General features: G+C 34.4%; 1 protein-coding gene across 2 annotated transcripts in view; it reads right to left on the bottom strand.

The window, feature by feature from the left end:
• The window catches only part of LOC115521604 (sodium channel protein type 2 subunit alpha), a 139,642-nt gene that overhangs the window by 16,418 nt on the left and 104,074 nt on the right, over positions 1 to 19,150 (bottom strand). For both annotated transcript variants that reach the window (XM_030326916.2, XM_032594424.1), the window contains 4 exons: positions 18,465 to 18,944; positions 8,492 to 8,612; positions 4,392 to 4,546; positions 2,627 to 2,800 (listed from right to left, as the gene is read on the bottom strand). In XM_030326916.2, coding sequence (XP_030182776.1) covers positions 2,627 to 2,800; positions 4,392 to 4,546; positions 8,492 to 8,612; positions 18,465 to 18,944 — 930 coding nt within the window. The remainder of the gene's footprint in view (positions 1 to 2,626; positions 2,801 to 4,391; positions 4,547 to 8,491; positions 8,613 to 18,464; positions 18,945 to 19,150) is intronic.

Below are 19,150 nucleotides of genomic sequence, written 5' to 3'. Positions count from 1 at the left end.
TTCAGGCTTTCTCATCTTTCTGGAGCAATCTCCTAATTGGTCTTTTGGCCACTAAATTATCCCCTTTCTATTCAATCATGCACTACCCCACCACACTTCTCTCTCTAGTAGAGCAAGCTTTTTGTGTTACTTTCCATAGATAATGCTTTATGGGCTTCCGTATCTCTTTGGATGGCATCTCAGATACTTTAAACACTTCTCAAACTTACCTTTCTTACGTCATCATCCAACTACAATACATTTGTCCTCACCCTGTGGCACTGTTCTTACCCTCTAGTGGTATGTGTTTCTTGAACAGGCCCTGCTTGGTATGCATCACTATTTTAACGCTTTGGCGTCCCTCCCCTTATCTGTACCTGCTGACCCTCTCATTCCTCAAACTCCAGCTTACACTGTGCTGACCTCACAAAGCCTTTCCCCCTTCCTTAGTGAAGTGAACAGCACTTCTAATACCAACATCATCTTCTCATTGTATATATATCTGTCCTCATTAGTCAACTTTAAGCCAGAAGCTAGAAAAAGGACATTCATATTTGTAACTTTCATAACAAAACAGAAGATCAATAATATATTTGATATAAAGCAAGGTATTGATGAGTTTCACATATTGTCTTAAGAAGGTTTTTTTTTAATGTTTATTTATTTTTGAGAGAGAGAGAGAGAGGGCAGGCAGCAGAGGGGCAGAGAGAGAGGGAGGCACAGAATCCGAACCAAGCTCCAGGCTCTGAGTTGTCAGCACAGAGCCCGATGCGGGCTCGAACTCAGGAACTGTGACATCATGACCTGAGTCGAAGTCAGATGTTTAACTGACTGAGCCACCCAGATGCCCCAAGAAGTCCTCTTAAATTTAAGAAGGTAAATATCAGGATATGCTCAGTAATATGAGCATCAGCTGCAGGACAACTGGATTTCTCCTAAGAATTTCTTTATATTCAGGTCATATTGATTTAATGCCTTTAATATTACACAGACACATTAAATGGCAGATATTTTTATGATAAATTTACCAATGTATCATAACCACATACAGAAAAAAAAAAGGAAAAGTATCATCCATAATCCCATTATACAAATCAAAGGTTATAGTCTTGGTATATTTTTTCATTGTGTGCTGTCCAATCAAATGTGGTTTTAAGTATTTTTTTATTGTCTTCCTATATTGCCAGAAAACTTTTGATGTAATTCTGCATGAAGACTTTATATATTACATTTAATAGTGGATTTGCTTTAGGCAGATTAGGAAAAAATATATAACAAGGATATTTTCCACCTTAAATTCAAAGAACTCTCTTTGTTTCATAATTTTTTCTTCTGTTTGGTGATTAGAAAGTTTATATTGGATTAAAAGTTGATTTTTCTTTCATTTGAAACTATAAAAAATAACTTTCTTCATGAAAGGGTCCTTTTTTTGTTGTTTTTACTGGCATGATATGCAAGTTTTATATATCAAAATATTTCAAGTTAAAAATATGTCTTTAAATTCCAAGGAATTACAGGGGTGCCTGGGTGGCTCAGTCAGTTGAGCGACCGACTTTGGCTCAGGTCATGATCTCACAGTTTGTGAGTTCGAGCCCCACATTGGGCTCTGTGCTGACAGCTCGGAGCCTGGAGCCTGCTTCGGATTCTGTGTCTCCCTCTCTCTGCCCCTTTCCCACTCATGCTCTGTCTCTCTCTGTCTCTCAAAAATGAATAAACGTTAAAAAAAAATTTTAATTCCAAGGAATTACAATCAACAGAATATTATCTACAAAATGCACTATTTAGCACATTGTGCTTTCCTGCAAATTCCAGAGTTCTCCTCCTTTGCTGGCTGTGAACATCATCCTGTCACCTCCCCCATGTGCCTGTCCCCTGTCCCCACTGACTTGCCTAGTCTTTTCTAGAGAAAAGGCCTTTAAACTTCTTTTTACCCATTATGCATAGACTACTGATTTAAAAGGCATTTAAGAAGTAAGTCTCTGGAACTAAAGGAAAATGATTTTTATTTCTTTTGTTCTTTTGTGAATAAAAAGTGAGATCTATCCTCCCTCGGAAACCAGAGAGCAACTTCCTATTCAATTTTTTTAAAGACTTTTATAGTCTGGTACTCCACCTTTATTTTCAACACCAGGGCAGTTTAATAAAACTCTGAAATAATTGGCCCACAGCCAATCTATTTCAATCATCCCACAAATCAAGAAGTGTCTCCTGCTTTTTTGACTTTCAAGTTTCCTTGTAATTAGTAATCCATCTTGGGACAAACACCTCTCAAATACGCTCTGATGATGACAAAAATACTAACGTCAAAGATAACTGTGAGGAATTTAAATACAGTAATTCTGTCAAAGGTAAGAATGAGAAAAGCAAAACTTCTACATTAATATATTTTGTGTAACATGGGATTTAAATATTAATTTGCAACTAAATCAGTAGGTAAAGTAAGGCAGCATTTGACTGTTTCACCTATGAAAGTATCTGAATTTAAATAGCAAAAAAACATTTTGGGGTAGATTCTCATTGGGAAAATGGGAATCTTCATTTATATATACATGAAGTTTTTACTGAGTGCCTACTATGTGCCGGGCACCATTGCTAGAACTATCATATCATGCCAATGGGATGAAACAAGAAAGTGCAGAATACTCACATCAACAATGAGGAAATCTAGCCAGCACCAGGCATTGGTGAAATACATTTGAAAACCATACGCAACCCACTTTAGAAGCATTTCCAGGATGAATATATAAGTGAAAACTTTGTCAGCATATTCTAACATGGTCTTAATGGTTTTTCGCTGCTCGATATATATATCTTCAAAGGCCTGTAAGTGAAAAAATTCCAATGAATTTCATTGTCATAAACTGTCTCTAATTGATGTCTTAATAGGAAAACCATGCTGCAAGCCTCTACTCAGGTGCTTAAGTCTGGAAGGCTTCTTCCCATTTCCCATAGTGGCATTTTGCTTTATAGTTACCTGTATGCAATGACTATTGGCTGCATATTTCAGTCAGCCAATGAATTAAAATAATTTTTAAATTAGGGTATCAGGGTATCTCAAAAAGCTTAAAAATTTTGTGACTGTCAGGTCCATCTCTCCACAGCAGGAGGGAGAAAATCAAGTGTGAGTAGATCTGCTTTGTTCAGTGCACTGTAGTGTATTCTCTCAGTAATGCGAATGTAAGGCAAGGAGCCCCCCCTCCCCACCCAACCTGGAGAAAGAGGGACAGAGGTTTATCACTTTCTCCACTCTATTTCTCTTGCTCAGTCTGGGCACATGTGTGGTGTGTATTTGGGAAGCTCCCTCTTCCCATCCCTGTGTCATTTTGCAGAGCTCTTGGGAAAGGTTGGGGAACTCATTTTCAGGAGCCTTTGGGTGTTCTGGAATGAAAAGACCACTTATCTAACTCAATCCCCTTATAGGAAAAACTATCAGGATAACTTGGTGGTCTGGATTAAGGACAAAAGAATATTTTTCTTTTCGGAGAAAAGGGGATCTGGGCTTGTGACCAGGGCTCAAAACAAGGACCTAAAGTCTTTTGAGCTCAATTTACAGCTGAAGCTGGAAGCGCCCCAGAAGCCAGCCATTGTGTCAGCATGTTAGTGCACTTTGGGGAGATTTGACTGGGTATGATTGAGAACCAAGAGCTAAGACAGCGAAGACACTAGTTACTGGTGAGACTTCAGAGTTCCCTCTTTATTGGCATGAAAAACGCAGGGCTGGCTCTCTTTGCTCAAGTACATGGCAGGATGCCGGATTCTTAGTCAAATCAGAGGCAGGGTTAGAGGCCTCCACTTACAACACTATAATCCCCCTAATGAAATCCACTCACCAAACACGGTAGTGACTAACTGAAAAAATAAAGAAATGCAGCCACATTTGTATCACCAAATGGGAAAACAGGCCACATGATTTTCATATATTAATTAATATCTTGACCAAACTGACCCTTCCATTGAGTGAAATCAGATATAAATTAAGTTGTAATGCTTTCACTTTGCTACTAGTCAGCAATTAAGTTCGTCTACTATTTGTCATTCACTGTGATTTGCACTAGTGAATCCGCACAAACAAGACAAGTGAGTTCCCTGCAAAATGGAGTTTATGTTAAGCAGTTTGATACTCACCTGATAATCCCATATCATGTCTGCATAATCACTCTTTATAAGAACTACCTCTGATGACTAAAAGTCAGAAGTACCTTTCTTTAAATATTACAAGAAACCATACTTGGCCTGATTCAATCTGAGACTTATTCCACAACAATAAAAATTGCTATTTCCTGAGCCTCTCACACTGTGCTAGGGATATCGAACAATGTTTCTCACTTCACAAGCACTGGATTTTAAAAACCTGTAAGAGGTTTTTGAAGAGTTTCAGGTACAGGAAAAGGCACAGGTCATATGTCACCTACCAGTGCTCCACTGCTGAGTAGAATCATGAAGACAATGAAGGTTTCAAACCAGTTGTGCTCCACTATCTTATAGCAAGTTTTTCTCAAGTTCCACCAGAGTTTTCCTTTGCCTTCTTCTATGCTTATCTGACAACATTTGAACTTCCGTACACAGTCTACGATAAGTCAAAGTAAATGAATAAAAGAGAATTACTCTTGGATTATGTACCTTTGTGTTGGTGGGAACCTCTTCTAAATTATTACCTGATACATTGTACATAACTATTTTTTAAAGATGGCTTCCACTCATGCAAACAGAAGTCATCTGTATAGTTTTTAAATCATTCATTCAAAAATACTTTTTATGTTTATGTGATTATTATTATGGGTTATATTACATCATAAAAACATATAGAAAAACAGAAGGAAAAATAAAATCACCGAAAATTGATATTTCCATCTTATCATCTTATGAGTGTGATTCCATTTATATATGGACATTTGAATTCTAAGTAGTTCATTTCATGGCATAATATATACATTTTGCTTTTTTTTACAAATAAATAGAACTGTGAAAGTTTTCAAAATACTTCTCTAAATAAGATTACCAGACTTAACCAGAATCCATAAAATTATTCCACTATTATTGAATATGTTGCTTTAATTCTGGCTATTATCAGCAACAATGCCGTAAACACCTTTGTGTAATTTGTGTATATAAACATACTGAGTTATAGTTTATCAAGGCTTGTCAACAAATATTTATTGAATATCTGCAGCATTCAAGGAATTGTACTGGACAAATTACAATACTAGAATGTGTAAACATAGCTTTTCTTTAACAAAAAGTGTGCATTTTAAGTACAGGAGTTTTGCTCACAAATTCTATAGTCACAGAAAATAAATAATATCACGAATTAAATAAAGTGTTGTGAGAACTGATCGGTCAGATTAATTTTTGATATTGAGCTTTGTAGACAAAATGAATTTCGGGTTAGACTTTGAGGGATAGGTAAGAATCAGGTTTGGTACAGGAGCTGTAAAAGAATGGAGAAACAATGGCATCAATAAAACTTAATAATAGACCTAGAAGTTGCATAAAGGAGACAGTTAGGAGTCAATCTAAAAAAGGGACCTGAATGAACTTGCTATTCTATTTGGAAGAGAATTTAGATTTTATATGCTGTCTATGAGTAAAACATTGAAGGATTTATTTGGGAGTTATGAAGATGGACATGGTAAGAACATGGGTGTAGAATGATCTCTACCTATACAAGGGACTGAATGGATAGAAGAAAGAAGTTGAAATTCAATCAACTGAACACTAAGAAAGTAAAAACAAGGTAAGCGTGGTGATGGTGGTCAGGAATCAGGAAATAAGGCGGAGTGATGGGATCTGACAGCACACACACAGCAGGATGCTGGGGCGTGGGAGACAGATGAGTCATGACATAGGGTTTTAACCAGGAAGAGGGCTCTGGATCAATGAATAGAAAAATGGAAACCTCATCTTGAAAAGAGCAGATATTTTACTGTATAGATATTTATCAGATGCTACTTTATAATGCCAGCCAGCCAGATCATAGCCTTTGTTTCATGAAAATTTAATGATGCACATTGTTATTAGCCTCTCAACTAAGAAATAAATAGCATTATATTTGTTGTTTCTTTGAGGGCAAGATCTTTTTCATATTTCTGTTTCTCAAAAGATCAAGAAGATTTACATGACCTGAAAATATTCATTGTAATAAAGTAAATGGAACTAAATTTAGGTGTTGTTTTTTTTTCTCTAAAGAGAATATGAGATGAAAAAAACCAGTTTAACAGAAAAAGACTGATTTTAGTGGGAATGATAAATGCCAAATTTGAGACATTGGCTTATTTCTGAGAAAAAAGGAAGAAAATGGGATAAGGAAGGAGAATAAAATGGGTCTAGTCTGTATCTGTTTTATTCTTAAATAAAAAGTCTTAAGCAAATATGATAACAGTATTCAAATTGTTAAAGTTGGTTGGTGGGCATCTATATATTATTTATCATTTTCTACAATGTGAAGTTACTCTATATTCTATATAGAACATATTTCATAATATTTCATATTTAAATGTTTTTAAGCTTCACAAATGACAAATGTTGAGAGTATCATAGTTATTATTCCATAATTACATATTATTTCCTTATTATTGCAGTATATATGCATATATTGTAACTCAAAAAATAAGCTAATTGTCTGGTAAAGAGTAAAAACTAATGCCACAGAAATTATGTTTGTGAAATACCACTTGAATTATTGTGAATTTTCACAATAATTGAATGTTTCGTGAAGTCATATTTTTTTTCATAATGAAGTAACACTGGAACGTATGCAGACTTTTTGGAGAAAAATAGCAAAAAGTGACTTCCCTCATAAAGTATACTGAACAAATAGCCCTCCCTCTGAAGTTATTTAAAAATTGACAATTAATATTTAAGTATTTATTTTTACCAATGCATATAAGTCCTAAATCAATAGGTATATGCAACATAATCTTCTGTAATACACCTTGAAAGAATCCAACATCAATTGTGATTTCTAATGTCTGTGTAATTACATATACTAAAAATTAGCTTAAAGTTTAAATTAAAATAGCTTTAATGTTATTTTTTTTTAACGTTTATTTATTGTGTGAGAGAGAATGTGCATATGCATGCATGGGGGTGTGGGAGCTGGGTGGAGGCGAGAGAGCCAAAGAGAGAGGAGAGAGCAGCCCAAGCAGGTCCCACCCTGTCAGTGCAGAGCCTGATGCAGGGCTCTATCTCATGAACTGTGAGATCATGACCATGAGCCAAAATCAAGAGTCAGAAGCTTAACCAACTGAACCAGGCAGGCGTTCTAGTTTTAGTGTTCTTAATGTAAACACGCATAACCCAAATGAAACACATTTGGAATTAGTTGTAACACAATTGCATTACTAGTAACAATTTGAGGCAGTTACTATTTTTAAAACAAATTTTTACTTAAGCAATTACAATATAGTATTGATTTGAGGCTAAGACATGGCATGCATTATTAAATAGCTGTTAACTAAAAAGTGAGTTACAGAAACGTTTCTGTACCTACAATAGAAATTTATATAAGAAAGGTGAAGAATTTCATATCTTGTGTTATTGTACTAATTTTTCTGCCTCTTTGTATCATTAGTGGTGCATTCCCTCACACTCTGGACTGGCCAGGTAACTTTGCTTTTGTGAACGGGACAGGAGCAAACCTGACATAAGAGGAGGCTTGACAAGTCCTTGGCAGGTTTCCTCTCTTGTTCTTGTGCCTTCACCACTAGAACATATCTGGCCACTATGTGGAGAACGAGATGAGTGGAGCGGAGCTGAGGCAGCCCAACAGTCCGTCTAAGACCTCAGGTTTGGAAGAGAGCCTATCCAAGATCAGCAAAATCATCTAGCTGGCCTTGGACTTGTGAGCAAAAGTATGTTTTTTGGTTAAATGCTAAGAAGTTTTGGGCTGTTTGATATATAGCATTACTGTTCAGAAAATAACTGATTCATACTTCAAATAACATAATTTTAGCTTTTTTTCAGAAAGTCCTCTTGGTATGCCCCAGTGGCATGGTGCCTCATATTATATAACTCAATATATTTTGGCACTTCATTATCTGTTATCTACTGACATTCAGAACTAATAAGAAATTGACCTTGACAGATGCAGGTAACCATTAATCATGGACAGTTTTAAATATATACTTATCAATTAGTACCCATTGTAAACTGATAAAACAGTGCACAATAAATTACTTCTTTGACTTAAAATTTGTTTCCTTTAATTTTTTTTTTAAAGCTAAAGAGAGATATGCTTGATTTGGCTTTCTCCCTGATTAGATATTCTAGAAGGCTACCAAAACACCCATAGACTTAGGAGCATTTCTTAGTTGAACAGGATGCACAAATATAAGCGTGTCTGATTACATAAACTAAATCTTACCTTTCAAAAACGTATCTTTGTTTTGATATAGAAAAAGAAAAAAATCAAACAAGTAAGTGAACAGCTACTAGATAGATATAAACGATTGGAGGGTGGAGAGAGACACTGGTAAGAGAGGTCCAATGAGCTCATATGCATGGTTCCACTTACCTTCTGTGAAACAGGCTTCAGGTTCAAGGGATTCTTCGGGTTCTACCTCAGGTTGCTCACCCTCAGCGGGAGCTCCTATATCAACTGTGCTGCCTTCAGATGAACTAGTTGCATTTAGCTTCTGAAAATCAATTCCACAGAAAAGCTTTTAAAATATTTTCTTTAATCTATAATATAAAAATTCAAAAGGCGTGCCCTCAAGTCTTCTGTATGCATTTCCTTGATCTGTAATTTAAGAATATCTTAAACATAATGCCAGTCCGCTTTAGTAGAGGTGGGGGTCACAAGATTAGAGGTAGCACCACAGCAGATTTTTTTTCTTTAAAAATATGGTGCTAACAACTTAAATAATTTTTGGTTAAGCACACGTGTAGAGATACTGAAACAAAATCCTGGAGAGAGCTTATGTAAGCCACCAGAGTCACACGGTCATCTGTGATCTTGCTTTTGTAAATTAGCTTGCAAATGGTATAGCTTGTTTTATTCTAAAATTGTGACCCAACCAACGAAAGCTGCACAAGTGTATTTTCATGTCAAATACAGAAAAGATTTGATCAAATGCACATAAACAGCAACAATCTAAATTTATCCACTTTTCATTGACATGAAAACATATACCACTAGTTGTTATTAAATATAGTCTATAGTTTTTTTACTCAGAAAAGAGCAGCACATTGTTAGCTTTATAGCAAGAGCTGGTATTTTGCATTCTCTTTGGCCAATGCACCCCTGAGTTTCATTGTGCATTTGGAAACTACTTGTTACTCTGGCACTCTCACCTGTCCTGTTAATACAGGGAGAAATGAGTCTCTGGTAGTCATTTTGGTTTCCTTTAGGCTACATCAAATACCACCAAAAGAAAAATATAATAGGAAGAAGTTGTTTTAAATCTTGAAATCCACCAAACTTTAGTCAGGTTAGGGTGTTCAAAGGATCAGCATAAAGGAAGGTATCCCAGTCTTTAATCTGGTCTTAAAATGCTGCAGGAATGACACAGGGCCAGGTATGAGTGCCACATGGAATCAGAGTAGTTTGGGCCATAGCATTCTCGGACCTGTTACAATGTTATTACCATTAGTGCATAACATTAGGAAATGGCTGAGCTGATAAGAGCTACTTTATAAAGGGGATGAGGTAAGCACATGATAAAATGCACATTGAAGTATGTTAAATTACTATAAAATGGGTATTGTAGTCAGTACTAGAGATACTCTACTCATATTTGAGCTAAGGATTATATGGATTTGCCCCAGGAAGATGGTTCCTTTATTTTATGAAAATAATTTTCTTTATACAAAATATTTTCTTGGCATGGCGATGCTCATGAATTACAACTACTTATATGTGATATATATGAGATTGAAAATGCTTTTGTCTTGTGTAATTTAACAATATCAATGATAGAAGCATAAATATTAGATGTGAGTCTATCTTCTTAGAACTGTTTCAGGATTGCTTTTTAATTTGACCAAGACATTAAATCAAGCATTATATATTATAAAATGCTTGAAGTTTGTTGAATTCTTTTTCTGCTCACCAAATGTGTCACAATACTAAACAAGATAATCATGATATCTTTGTCCTTACAATCGGAATATATTTTGGTTTAAGATGACATGGCAAAGTGGGAATATTTATTGCACATATTTTAATTCTTTACACTGCATATAATTTCCTATCCTTTGTCTTTTGGCTTTGATAAGTATAGTTCTGTTTATATACAATTGACTAAGAAATGATCAAATTATTGTCTCATTCCAATCCATCTGATTCACATAAAATTGTTACATATTAGGGACCTAAAGATACTGATCTTATCATTTGTAAGATGTTGAAACATGACATAGATAATCAGAAAAACTGAAGCTTAGTCAGAACTGATCTAACTACAGACAGCCCACAATAAGAAATGGAATACATTCCTTTTAGGAAAAAGGATAACACTGTAAATACAGACTGGGGAATGACCTAGGGATGAGCCCAAGGGAAAAATGAAGATCCATATTCAGGGTACTCCACACATGAGTGAGTGATTGTACCACAGTCTACATCAGTGCTGGGTATGTCGCAGGTACTCAATAAGTATTGTTTAAAAAATGAATGAATGAATAGACTTCTCCATGACAAAATGAAGATTAGGTCTTGACAGTGATTGGAAGAAGTCATCAGATAAATTCCAGTGGATCTTGGTTTGAAATGTTTCAGAGGATCCCTGTGACATAAACTATCACTTCTTTCATTTAGTGCAGTTCCTTAGTACTGATATAGAAGTAACGTCTTTTTACTGAGCTAAATATCTGTGTATTTAAAGGTCAGGTTACTACTTTTTCATAAGTGCAACATGAAAGTGTTTTGTCTCTAGAAGACGTATATAACCAGACTTAATCGTCTGAAGCAAAGATGCTACTTTTGCCATTTTTGTGTCCCTAGTACCTATCACCAATGTTTGTGTTTAATAGATGTTTGTTGCATAAATGAATAAATGACCAGTGCCTGGACTCTTTTGTTCTGTCAGTAACTACTTCTGACACCTCCTAGTAAATACTTTCACATCAAGGGAATACAAATAATATTCACACTTATGTGCAGAATAACACAAATCCTTTAAGATTCTGAATTGTGTAAATAGTGGCCAGCAACTTTTAGAATTAGGAGTGCTGTCTCAACATCAGGCTCTCAATTATTCAGGCCTAAAATGTGTATATGAAGAAAATTATAGTTTAACTCTGGAATTAGTAAACTGATACTGCATCATTCTGACAATGTTTTCCTTCTTTTGACTCGACGATGTAAGTGGATCTGCAGTCCCACTGGTGAATGGAACCTTTTTAAGGAGAGGCAATCTCATCCTTCTCCATCTTCCCTCTGATGTGGACCAGCATGGGGTCCACTTGTCACATGCATTACTTCACCTGGCTTACAAATAAAGAATCTAAACTGTACATTATTCCTCAACTCCAACCAATCCAGAGTCTATTTAGAGAAAGAAATGTGGCTTTAATTATCTTGCCAAAAGTTATAGTGAGTCAGTAGCTGGACTCTAGATCTTCTGTACCCCATTTTACCAGAATTTTCTAGAGAATATTTTGATGATTCATAAGGAAAACCAACCTTTATCAATGTAAAATATTTAGTAGACGTGATACATACTTAAATGTTGTAGGTTCAAGATAGTGCTTGTGATATTACTGATTCCTAAGTTTCATGACTATGAAATTAGTATTAGTTCAATTTATATTTACATTCTTATAAGTATTAGTGTAGAGTAGAACTAAATACTCATTGGAATATTAAATGAACAAAAAGTTTTCTTTCAACAATAGTACTGAGATGTAGGCAAGAAACTGTGATTTATAAAGTCTTTCTTGATAACATCAATTCAATGACTTTCTTAAAATTACGTAAGAGGCAAATATCATAATATAAAGTATGTTGACTAACAGTTAAAATGTGTAAAGAGTCCATAAAAATGAAAGGAACCAAACTAAGACTATAAAACTCTTCAGCTTCAGATATGGTCATAATTACAATAAATCCTAACTATGGTACAAATTCATCAAATAGAACTGTCAAATATACATCATTATATGGAATGATTAGAACTCATGTACTTTAAGAATTTTCAAATAAAAGTTGCTTTTAAATGCTCCAAACTAGGCATCATCTACTGCAAAATGCCACATGAGTAAGAGACCAAAATATGAATTGGCTAGGAATAGAACCAGTTCTATACTTTCAAGTTCTATACTTGACAAGTTTTATATTAAAACTTGTAAAATTTGGTTGTTTAGGTTCCCTTTTTATTTTTTGTTCTTATTTTTCAGGAAATAAATGAACTGAATAGTATTATTAGGATACCCTGCCTAGTTACATTTAAACAAAATATGATGTACTCTAATATCAGGATCAAAGAGATCAAACAGGAATAGCCAATCGTTACTTGCTATGAGTAGCATAGGCAATAATTTACTTTCAGGTGGAAATATTACTTGAACATTTATTTTAATGAAAACCTCATATTACAGGGCTCTTCCCATTGAAAATCTTCTGTATTTTTGTAGGAGTTAAGCTGGACAGAATCATATTTTGCTAAATTATCTAATAAATAAATATCAAAGTACATAATATTGCATTTTGTATTTTTAAACATTATATCTCTTTTACTTTCCATATCATTGATAAATTACTATTAAACATTGGTGTGCCAAACTACTAGTCTTTCTTTCAGAAAGTAAAATTACTTTTAAAAATAATTAATCACGGGGCACCTGGGTGGCTCAGTTGGTTAACAACTGACTCCTGATTTCTGCTCAAGTCATGATCTCAAGGTTCATGAGACTGAGCCCCATGTCTGGTTCTGTGCTGACACGGTGGAACTTGCTTGGGATTCTCTCCTTCTTTTTCTCTGTCCCTCCTCTGCTCTCTCTCTCTCTCTCTCTCTCTCTCAAAATAAATAAATAAAAAACTTAAAAAAATCACAACAGAAAAAGGGAGAGAAAACTTGCTATTTTTTCATAGGCACACTTGTTTCTCATTATAAAATTGAGATACATTTTTAAGAAAATATAATTAGTAAGATTGTATATAATTTAGAAAAAGATGTATATTCTACTCTGATTCAATGAAAGGAATTGGGATTTTAGAGAAAGAAATAGCCTCAAACATAGCTTAAATCAAACATTTCATATTTAAAGATTTTGGCCCTAAAAAAAATGGCAATCCTTTGTTCCACATGGATCTTAATGAGAATTTATATTTAAGGAGCTCTGGGTTATTTTCCGTGACAAACCTTAACACTATTATGACACTTTCATGAAAGTTATAATCTTTCTCGCTTTGGGATAAGCTTAAGGCCAAAGTGGCACCTTAATACCAAAAAGGGACTGTTGTTGTCTTAATGAGGAAGATGGCAAAATCAAAAGTATCATTAGCATTATACTACATTACCCAGAAATTATTTTTGTCTTTATAACAGATACATTACACAATTTTCTAAACCATAAATTGGATTTTAAATATCCTTCTTGGTGTGGCAAAAGTAACCCTTATATCATGCTGGCCTACCCCTCAAAAGATATAGAGTGCCCCCAAAGACACACACATGCTTGGCCCATTTTGTTTTTACATGAAGGACATTAAGAGCCTTTTTCTCCCTTAATTACTATCCTACTGGAAAACTTTCCCTTGAGGACTAAACATTCTCCAGGAGAAAATAATACATGGGTTCTTACTGTACCTATCCCCCCAGACCTCTCTCACATCTTTTTCCCTCTTCCCACCCCTTGAATTGGAAACTAGGATACTTTTTTAGGGAGCAGACAATGTTTCCTGAGAGAGGATAAGAGACATATTCAAGGAAATTGAAAATGATAATAATGTGAGAGCTAAGAATAAATGGAGTCAATTTAAACTGGTTTCTGCCTACTTTGTGTTCCACCATACGTACTCCAGTTAAATCTCCTAAATAAACGAATAGGTAATATATCTGATAATCACTTTCCTTGTACGCCTGTTTATATAAGAACTTGATGAATGGGATAGTCAGAAAATAAGGAAACTAACCTTCCCTTTTCCCAAGAAACTGGGAAAAACAAGCCATTATCATAAGGAGTCAAATCCCACATTTTCCTGAAGAATGAATACATTATAGGACAAAAAAAATCTCTCTAGTCTCTGTGTATATGTGTATCTGTGTTTCATTGTGAGCAACTACATCTCTTGGATCCCATGTCACATCATTCCTCCAATATTTAAAGCATTACCTTCCATGAGTCTAGAGTGCCAAAGACTGAATATTTTGTTCCAATGTATAAAAGAATGCTACAAGAATGACATAATCATTGCTCCTTTCCAAAGAGCCAAATATACTTATGGTAGGTTTGTTCTATAGTTAATGGCAGAATAGGAAACTGCACCTAAATGACAAAATATTTAATTAATATTTCTGGAAAAATAATTAAATTGCACTAAGCAATTTGGTTAACATATTTGAGCACAAAACTATGATTTCAACATCAGGAAATGCAAAGGTCCACCTAATGGACCCCAAAGAGGGTTATACTCATTGCCATGGTCACATGACAAGGAAGGTCCTATCATTCCAAAACACTGAAAGAGCTCACAATGATTCTCTACCTATATAAGAGTTTGCAGTGCATGAAATATTTAAATAATATTCTTCAGGAGAAAGTTTCCCAGCAGGTTTGGGTGAAATAGAGGGGGAAAAAAGAACCGAAAAGGACAGAGGAACAACAGAATGAAGAAGTTGGATTCCAGATCTATTTTCAGATGAACATATCACCTAAAAGATGATCACCTTATTTTAAAATTTTTTTTTGGTGTACAAAAGGCATTTATTTCCTTTTCTTTCAGTCTTAGGAGTTTTAGGGGTAAATATCAACAGAATCTCCCAGGGAATCATATTCTAAATTTAAAACACTTTTGGTCAATTGCTAAATAAAGCAATGCCATTTTCTTTAAAATGAAGCAGATAAAAATTATACCCATGCTGCTAGCAGCCAAAATAGAAACATTCCAATTCATTTACATTATTGTCACATTAAAATACCTTTTAGGCAGTTTGCACGTAAATAAGGAATTGCTTTGATTTGCAGATTACCCTTCAGAAAAATTTAATATGACACTGAACAAAAATTACGAACAAAGTACACCCACTGAGGCTATATTAAAAAAAAAAAAAACAGGGGAGAGAAAGCTTTTCTGCAAGTTTTTCAAAGAGTACCTACATTTCTCCTATAAGCCCTTAGCACGTTCAAAACCGTAGCATTAAATGGAAACTAAATAATCCATTAAGGCATGCACTTTTACTTTTCACTGAATATAGTTTCTATTAAAATCTATGTAAGAAGATTAGCAACTAAATCATTTCTTTTAAAGTTAGGGTTGCCAGACTTGCCTGACCATGCTTTATATGACTCAGCATAAGAGCAGCTGTGCATATTTTTATTTTACTGCCAATGGATGGGCAAGGAATGTAGCTGAGTAACATGCAGGCCAGTCAAAATTCATTTAGAAACTGATTATAGTTATATATGTACAACTTGCTTGGGTAACCTGGGTAAAAGTGATGGCACGAGCCTCTGTCTGGTTAAAAAACACCAGAGCTGCACTCTTGATGGCTCCAGCTTGGTTTTACCCCTGTGAGAAGTAAGAATGGTAAGCAGTGAAGGTCACTATATTACACTAGTAAATTTCACTTTGAAAAATAATCATTCAAGCATGGCTTCAACATTATTAAAACACTAAAAGACAAATCAATCATTCGAAATCACAAACTATGAAAGGAATTACATTAAATACAGCCAAATAACGTTGAGTTCAAGTATACATGATTATAACATTGTATACGCCATAGAGAAAATACAAAAAGCTATCAAGGAATCACACAGCTTTGTCAAAGACATCAAAGAGGATTTAGTTCAAACTCCTAAACAACCTCCGAGTCTACTTGGTTCATCTGTCCTATAAAAAGGGATTCATCTAGGCATTCCAAAGATTTTTTAAAGTGCCCCATTTTCCCCCTTAATTTAAAAAAATTATTTAGAAAAGAAATCCATAAACTTCATACCATTTCTTACTACTATACATGTGATATTTAACAGCACAACCCCATCCCACCAGTTAAGAAAATGACCAGACAAAAATAACTAGAAGACAGAACACTAAACAGAGATTTCAGGTAGGAATATTTGGAATTCTTGGATAATTCTCTCAAATCTCGTTTAGTTTCTAGTGTAGAGCTACTAGGTTAGATACCAAAGTTGAAAACCTGCACATTTCTCTTCCCAGACTACTTCTATCTAATGACTGAATCTTTCATTAGTTTGTATTTAGCAAGTTTGATATAAAGACAGAATTGAAAATTTCTCAAGTAATAAAACTTAACAACCAGGTAACAATCTCTATGGTGGGAAGGAATCAAGAGGACTCCACAGCTAAGGCAATACAATAATTCTATTTCCAACTGGCAGATCAGTCTCTTCCTCCAATTCCAAAGTACTGACTTCACATATATTATTTTGGAATACTTAATTCAAACAGAAAACAAATGGAAAAGCTTAACGGTAACTGGAAAGAGAGCTTCCATTTTCCTACTATACACCCCACCTGACTGGACATTCCTCCTATGTTGAACACAATGGTTTGAGGTGAGACATGAATATACGCTCTTTTGGAGAAGCCTGAGGCTTTAAAATTTCTGAAAATTAAGAAGACTCGCTGTCAAGATATTCAAACTTAGCCAAAAGTTTAAACTGACTGGTGGCTTTAACATTTGATTCTTCATAATTTCTTCTTAGTTTATATGACACCCTAAAATTAAACATACATAAAAAAAAATTGACTTCCCTTACTGTAAGGGAAATGTTGAGCGTTTGGTATGATGTCAAGATAACAAGAGGGGAATATACAGTAAAATTTAATGACCCAATTCTATTTTCTAAATGCTGACCTCAATTTCTGGTAATATACAATACCAGAAATTAGGCCCCACCTTTTCCTTCAGCATAATCCAACCAACAATGCTTACCCAAAATTTTATTAATATATATATATGGTTATTGTTAAATTTAAAAATAATGACCTTATTAGTAAACATCTGAGTTCAACTAGTTATAGCAATTTGTTGCCTCAGGCTACAGAGTTTTCCCTTGAATCTCATCACTTATTTTGTGAAACTAGGAGCTATGGCACTGTTACTTACATGTTAATTTTAGTACCTATATTTAAATTTTCTCTGGATTTCATGTTTAACATCTACTTCTACCTAATGACTGAATTAGCAGTACTACCTGTCTTATAAGCAAGAAAGAATGAAAAATAGCATATTCTTCAGTGATTTTACGTGATCCACATGCAAATACTGATGGAAATAGCTAAGGTTTCCTTCATAGAAATATATTTTTGTTCATAATTTTATTAACTAATGTCTAATTTTTGTGACTGTTATGCTACTTAAAGTTTATCCTTCAGGGCCTCAAACTCCCCAGTTATCTATCTTTCTTAGAATGCAGACAGTACTAGAGGTCTTTCTCTTCTCTGTCAATCAATTCAAATGGCAAGAAAGGATGAATCTTTGTTTTTGGCTGTTATTTTTATGTTTACTCAGGCTTTAATCACTGGGAATTCTGTTTTCATTTTAGTATGGTTAAACAATTAAACACTAAGGGTTTAAATTCTTTCTTCTCTTTATTCTCAACCCTGTGCTTATTAACCTATAAACAAACTAAAAGCACACTCTGGTACTCATACTCTTCTAGGAAATCAAAGAATACTTTAAACTGCCAAGATGATTAATGTAGATTGGTAAATTCAGAATTTTACATTCTCTAATGTATCATGGCATATTGTTTGTGTAGACACCATGCGCTGGTTCAGTAAGGTTAAACACACTTTCAGCACGATTCTTCATCACTACCTTCACTTCCTTAAAAAAACATTTACTTCAGAAACATGAACCTATATGTAAATATCAAGTCAAGATCCCAATCAGATTTTTCATAAATAAAAATATCTGTGCAAACTAAGTAAGATCACATTTTAAGAAGTGTTTCATAAAAGCCAAGTGAGAATTAGAACTGCCCTCTCGCCAAGTATTTTTCTAGTATGTACCAAAAAACACCATTGTGGGAGAATTACAAGGAAGAAAGTGAATAAATGAAGGCGCTTTCACAAATCTAAAATTATTTTTTTAAATTAGAAAAATTCATATTAGTCTGCATATTCATATTATCAACAATCCAAAATGGTGAATATTTGAGAAAATGAGTCAGCATACCATTTGTCTAGCTACATTTTAATCTGTCATCAACTTATCTATCACCAACTTTGCCAAAGAAAGGGTATCAATAGACATTTTCTATTTTCTTACACAGATGAAACATAACCTTAAAGTAGTCTCATAGTTTAAAGCATACATTATGTCAAAACATCTTTTTTATTTAAAAATTCCTACCTCTTTGCTTTCCTCCATATCTGACTCACTGCTGAATTCTTCAGTATTTAAATTTTCAAAGTCGGACTCTCCGACAGCAATTGGTACAGTCACAGTGAGGCTGGGATTGTTTATGAATGACATATAATCACTTTCATCCACAACATATTTTTCGACACTGCTGCCTATGCCACTGGTAGTTCCATTTCCATCTTTGAGATAATTGAGATCTTTGCCTATTTCTATAGTGGTATGGTTGGAAATACAGCTGTCTTTTTTGTTATTTAGATCTTCAAGAGGTTTAATTTCATCTAAAGCCTTTTGCTTTCTAACAAAGGCTTTCTGAATAAATTCACGTAGTTTTCTCTTAACATAATCAATTCCTTTCTGCATCCTCCCCACAGCAATCTGGAGATTGTTCATTTCATTATCATCATCAGTGGCGGCAAGGTTGTCAGAACTGAACGAACTCAAGAGCAAGGCCAGGAAGAGGTTCAGAACCTGAACACAACAGGAAAATAGGTGATCAAAACATTGTGTTGTTTCAGTTGCTCTCAACTATAAATTTTCCAAAATTACTCTTACATCTCATTTTTTTTTTTACTATAGGTATTCCTTTTAGTTTATGATAAACTATTCTGGAAAAGGTGAATGGAATAAATACCTGGCCAATATCAAGTAATACTATTAACACTATTTCCTTTTCA

The sequence above is a fragment of the Lynx canadensis genome, chromosome C1, assembly GCF_007474595.2.
Source record: "Lynx canadensis isolate LIC74 chromosome C1, mLynCan4.pri.v2, whole genome shotgun sequence".
Classification (NCBI taxonomy): Eukaryota; Metazoa; Chordata; class Mammalia; order Carnivora; family Felidae; genus Lynx; species Lynx canadensis.
The sequence above is the reverse complement of the archived record's forward strand: the minus strand, read 5'-3'. Positions and strand labels throughout refer to the sequence as shown.